This window comes from Limanda limanda, chromosome 19 (genome assembly GCF_963576545.1).
Source record: "Limanda limanda chromosome 19, fLimLim1.1, whole genome shotgun sequence".
Lineage (NCBI taxonomy): Eukaryota > Metazoa > Chordata > Actinopteri > Pleuronectiformes > Pleuronectidae > Limanda > Limanda limanda.
This window is the reverse complement of record NC_083654.1, coordinates 18304240-18310008: the sequence shown is the minus strand read 5'-3', so window position 1 is coordinate 18310008 and position 5769 is coordinate 18304240. Positions and strand designations below refer to the sequence as shown.

The window sequence follows — 5769 nt, the reverse complement described above, 5'->3', positions numbered from 1 at the left end:
TGGTCCATGTGACTGGTTTGTCATTAAAATTGAATTATTCCATTAACTTAAATTATTTACTTGACTATTTTTGGCTCTTTAGTGAAGCTGCTAATGACACAAACAATTGACATGTGACACGGGGCCTCAACAACAAGTGCTTTATTGTAAGTGGCCACAAAAAGACAAATGGTCGAATGGTTCTTTGACAGTCGGTTGTATGTCAAAGCTCAAAGAATCTGAGAATCCTGCACTGGACAGTAACTGGAAACTTTCCCTGTCAAAGTACAAAGTGCAGTATTTCCCTGTGAAATGTAGTGCAGTACGAGTCTAGCGTATGAAACTTTGTAATTCATAAGTGTCCCGGCTCCTCCTTGGCAGCGAGCAGCAGCCATAAGGTTTCCCTGCGGCCCTCCGTCGAGATGGATTTCATGAAGCTGAGGAAAAGAGGCCTTCTCAAGTTCTCCCCGAGAGGGAGTGAGCTCCACCTGGAGAGGAATAACTCATCAGATGATTATAAACCTGGCTCCACCTATGCTGCTGTGTACTTGAATGAATAATCTCATTTTGTTCCCTTGTGTGTGTGTGTGTGTGTGTGTGACATCCTGCTCTCACAACAGCCGGCCTCTCAGGCTTCTCGTGGCAGCCTGACCTGATCGCCCGGCTGACTGCGCCTGATGGACGTGGCGACTGGAATCCAGGGTGTCGCTTGACCTGCTCCGCTGGTAATCGAAGTGCCCCAGCCACCGTTATCAGATGCTTCTGACTCCGGCCCTGGCTCTGTGCTGCTCATCTCCTTTCCCCAGCGGAGGTGATGCCTGCCACGTGTGATCCATCAGCGGAGACGCTTGTCCTTCAGTTTGAATCGTCTGGCGAGGTCAGCCGTGTTTTTTAGATCCTGTTTGCGGGACGTCTTCCAGCCATTCTACGTCTGAGTACGGTTGAAAAGGCCATTTGATCGAGTGTTAAGTATCACTCGTGTCTCACTGTGGATTCCAACTGATGCAACACTTCTACAAGCACATAATTCCCATAATTCACTGAACAAACATCCGCCAACGAACATGTTGAAATTCCCCTTTGCTCTCAACCCGACGCCAGAAGAAATGTTCAGTCTCACACACTAAATAACTCTTGTTCCATATGAAACAAATTAAAATTCCCACATCATTCCTGTTGCCACTGCTGCTACTTTTAAATACAAACCAGTAAACATTATATAGAAATCTCATTTACTGTGTCGGAAACTAACTAGGTGCATTTACATGTACATTTAATGCATTTAAAACACAATACCCAGTGTTGTTGGTCCCTTGTCCCTTTTCAGTGGTTCAACTTAGGGGGAAGCACGGTGGTACAATGGTTAGCTCTCACACAGAAAGGGGGTTACTGGTTCAAATCCCAGTTTGAATCCCTGTTGGAAGTTTGCACGTTGTCCTCATGTGTACGTTGTTATTTTCTTAGGGTGTCTCTTGCCTAATAGCTGGGATTGGCTCAGATTAACCAGTTTACGTGATGGTGGGAGGGTTTAGGGTTGTGGCTCATGAGCATATTGTGTCAAAGTATGAATTAGTATTATTTTCTTCTTTCTTGTCCAACTGACGACTTCACGACCCCTGAGATTCATCCTGAGACCCTTTGGCAAGATCCTTTGGTAAGGTGCCACTTTGGCCTGATAGAAAAGTCAAATGTTAGAATATATTTAGTATATATATTGCTGATAGTTTACTAATACTTGTAGTATTGTTGCATTGGTGCTTTAAAGGATCTGGTTTACTGCACATTGACACTCTTCCTTTTGGCATATTACATAATTCTCCTTCTTCCCACCCATGCACCTGCACATTAGGGAACAGATGACCTGACTTCAGGTCACCTTATTCTGTCCACCCCCTTTAAAAGCAGTTGATTAATTGCTCCTGTGGAATGAGCCGGGCTGCGAACCCGATGTGTGTTTCCCTCCGGGCTGCAGCAGGGTTAACAGTTGTGAATGCCGTCTTGTTGTGAATTGTTTACCTATCTGCGGGGCCGTGCATGTTGAACTCAAACATTCAAACCAGCCAATCAGAGGGCGCCCTCACTCGAGGAATGAAAGCAAATAGGGTGAACTCCGCCCGTCGACACTAACTGACCTGGTTTTTTTTTTTCCAATTCTAGGTAAGAGGAGGCGGTTGAGCTCATAAAACGTTCGAGCACATTACATCCCCCAAAAAAATGAAGATCTCCCTCAGCTGCTGAAGTGTTCAAAAGCCAACAGGGTGGAAGAGGACATGTTGATTTACTTATCTGTGTGTGTCTGTGTGTGTGTTTCTGTGTGTGTGTGAGACACTGAGGGACATGTGTGCTAACAGTCACAGCAACTCCAACATTCCTCGGTGATTATACCACCACTTTCCAAGTTACATACTTGACTGATGTACTCCATAAATTGGATTCACTCCCCGCCTGCGCTGCTCTTCCTTCATTCACAAACACACACACACACACACACACAATTGCAGAGACTCACACAAACACTCTCTCCCCTTATCTTCCCCTCACACCCCTCAGCCCGTCTCTCCCTTTCTTTCCTCCTCTCTTTCCCTCTTTTGAAGAAGTTTTTTCCATGCAGATCCAAGTCAAACATCTGGGTCAGTTTATATCTAGTGGAACAAGACTTGCAGGATATTGTTGGCAGGATGCATGAACTGGAGCAGTTCACTCTGTGGGAATCCCCAATACACACACACACACACACACACAAACACACACACTGATGGACGCTCACACACAGGAACACACCCACTTTTTTGCTGACAGAGTTTCTCTGTGCACCATTCAACTTGATTTCCAGGTGTGGCGATTCATTCCCGACATGTTGAGGAATATTTGTGCAGCATTGAAAGGAAGTGAATGTGAAACCAAACCCACACACACACACACACACAAACACACACACAAACACAGTGGGTTGTTGGTTAAATGCAATGTTTAATATCTTTGAAGAATGCATTAGTTATTACCCCAAAAAACGATTACAAAATAGGTGCAGGAAAGTGGGTAATTCATATTCTGTTGTTAAAACACTGAGTACATACAACGATATGATCATCTTTAATTTATATTTATATGTGATCAGAGGTTATTCATGTGCAAGGAATGCTCAAACAAGCCCAGTGTGCGTTCTGCAACAAAACTTCCTCTCTCCCACCCCCCCCCCCCCTTCCCCAGTGCCTTTATTCAGAACTTGCAAGAAACTGTCTAAACTGCTGCTGGATGTGAGCTGGAAGAAGTTGGAATATATCTCGTCCTGAATGTGAAACAAGCTCCGGATGTGCTTTTGGTATGAAAAAGTGTTGCAGTGAAAACACTCGAATGCCCCCCCGCTCTGTGAACCCACAAACTATCTGCTGGAACGCTTCCCTGATGTGTAGCCGGAGTGTTTACGAATTGCACAAGACAAATACCCATTCCAACTCTGTCCTCTCTGTCTCCTGATTTACAGCTCTCTCCCCTCCTCCTCATCTACCTCCCTCTCCTCTTCTCCCACACTTCCTTTCCCACCCCTTCTCCCTCCCTCCGCTCTTCTCCTCTCGCACGGCTTCAATCTTTCTTCTCCGCCGACTCGGCTTTCGGCTTCTCGTCTGTTTTGTACTCCAGGAAGAAGTCGTTGCAGGCGACGGTCAGGGCGCCCATCAGGATGATGAACTCGGTGAAGTCCACCTCCCCGTCGTTGTTGGCGTCCAAGTCGTTCATCACCTTCTCGACTCCTTCATTATCTTTGCCGCTCTGTCGGTGGGGAACACAGAGGAAGAGAGAGTTAAGAATGTGTTCCCTGTTATGTGTGTGTGTGTGTGTGTGTGTGTGTCGGGGGGGCATAGATCACTGCACAGGCTTGTTCCAGCTTGTGCCGTCAGAGTATTTGAGCGCATACCTTCACTTCTGTGTCACATATCTGCAAACTGCATCCGTGTGTTAGTGTGCAACCAAACGTGCGCCTCTTCACACACTTCTCCTCTTACCCCTAAGTAGCTCCCCAGCTCCTCCACCAGCAGCTCCTTCAGCTCGCCCCGACTCAGCGTGTACTTGTCGCCCTCCTTCCCCGAGTACTTGTGGAAGGTCTTTATGAGGATCTGCATGGCGCTCTCCAAGTTGGAACTGGGCTCCTTGGACATTCTGGGGAGGGAATAGGGTCAAAAGGTCAGACTCCTTCACAAAATGCCCGCTCCAGGCCCCAGCTGCATGTGCGGCCACATAGCGAACCGGGGCTGAAGCCACCTCCGAGACAAAGTGATAGTCGGAAAGGTAGACGGGTGGAAAGAAACAAAAAACAGAGAGATTTTCCCATTTCCACAGGGAAAGGGGTTTAATAACACTCTGCGTGTAAGGCAGAGGCTATTACTGACCCTAATTTAGGAAGTGTGGTCACTGTGTGTGTGTATGTGTGTGTGTGTGTGTGTGTGTGTGTGACCTTACTGGGTGCTACATTTCAGAGGTTTGGATAGAAAGGTCGGAGGATAGCGTTGGAAAGGTTTTTTGTTTCGAACAATCTTACACACATTGTGTCCGGCATGGTGCTGCTTCTCTGCTGGCCTGGTGGAGAGACTGTGCACACACAGACACACACAAGTCACATCAACAATGCAGAGTTTGAGATGGGAACACTTCTCGTCCCCATTTTAGTTCGTGTCACCTCACGTGCTGCATGACAACTGCACTTTGAACAGTTGAGCTGTTTTTTATAGTGCTGATGAGCATTGTGCATCGGTGACAGGTTTCCTCGGTGTTAAAGATCTTCTCTGTATGATTCCTCAAAAGCTTTGTCATTTTAATTTCGAAAAAACTGAAGTGAAACATTAAACTGACATTCAAATGCTACAGGCCCGAGTAACATGAGGTGCCGGCGCTCAAGAAACCTAAGAAACTTCAACTCAAAACCCCAAGTTCCAAATTAAAAGTGTGCAGTATTATTTGGAGCTTAATCCACAACCACACATACGAAACACAAACAGAGGGGATCATCCAATCCGTCAATCAATCCCCTCCTTCCCTCCGTGCATGATTTATTAACCAATCAGCTGTTACAAAAGGAGAAGGGGATGCTCATGCCAGTCACCGGTTATTGCCTCTGGTCATGCTGCCATGTATTGGAGGTCAGAGATGTAGTCGGCCGAGACAAAAGAGGCGAGCGGACACCAAAGCTGGACAACTGGAAAATCTATAGGGGTCATTAGTCTCACTGGCTGACGCAACACAATGGGAAACCATGGAGACAAAAAATGCCAACAGTAACACAATATTGAGTATGGAAATAATGCAAATGCTCTATGTCAATGAACAAAAGAGAGATGCGCAATGACATAACATGTAAATAAAGGCTAAGTCCATGTCAGGCTTATCTTATCTTTTCCTATTTGAATAATAGTAATGTCATTAACGCCATTATATTGTTATTTCATGATAAGACTTTGCAACAAATCCCTATTGGCTTTGCTTGTTTACACATCTCATTGATCTATATTTCTTGTCATGCTCGTCTCGAAAAAACCCAGAGAGCAGAAGCAACAAAAAAGTAACACAAAAGTTCTACAAATTAATCTAGAATTTGCTTCTCGAGTCTCTCGATGATTGTCCATGTCCCAGCATCTTAACGCTCTGGAGGATTTTCATGTTACGCAGATGATACACTTCTTTACATGGCAGCCATAATCAGATACACAGGAGAAAGTACAGCGAAGCAAGGTGTGTGTCTCACCTGAGTGTTGATGGAGGGCTTCCTTTGTCTCTGAAGAGGTGCAGCGGACGGAGCCA

General features: G+C 45.8%; 1 protein-coding gene across 2 annotated transcripts; it reads right to left on the bottom strand.

Annotated features, from left to right (window-relative positions):
* Positions 1-3560: 3560 nt before the first annotated feature.
* s100s (S100 calcium binding protein S) lies at positions 3561-5769 on the bottom strand. Of its 2 annotated transcripts, XM_061093014.1 has the most exons (4): positions 5714-5769; positions 4518-4563; positions 3981-4134; positions 3561-3747 (listed from the first exon to the last, which is right to left on the bottom strand). In XM_061093014.1, the coding sequence occupies exons 2-4, from the start codon at positions 4529-4531 to the stop codon at positions 3562-3564; spliced, it is 354 nt and encodes a 117-aa protein (XP_060948997.1). In that variant the 5' UTR covers positions 4532-4563; positions 5714-5769; the 3' UTR covers position 3561. The 2 variants fall into 2 exon arrangements, with proteins under 2 accessions (XP_060948997.1, XP_060948998.1); XM_061093015.1 differs by lacking the exon at positions 5714-5769 and having other exon boundaries at positions 4514-4551.

What these genes read in the sequence shown, in the direction of transcription:
- s100s (XM_061093014.1), bottom strand. An exon ending in AGCTGGGGAGCTACTTAGGG is followed by an intron (nt 3,748 to 3,980) that starts GTAAGAGGAGAA and finishes CCCCACCGACAG; the next exon opens with AGCGGCAAAGATAATGAAGG.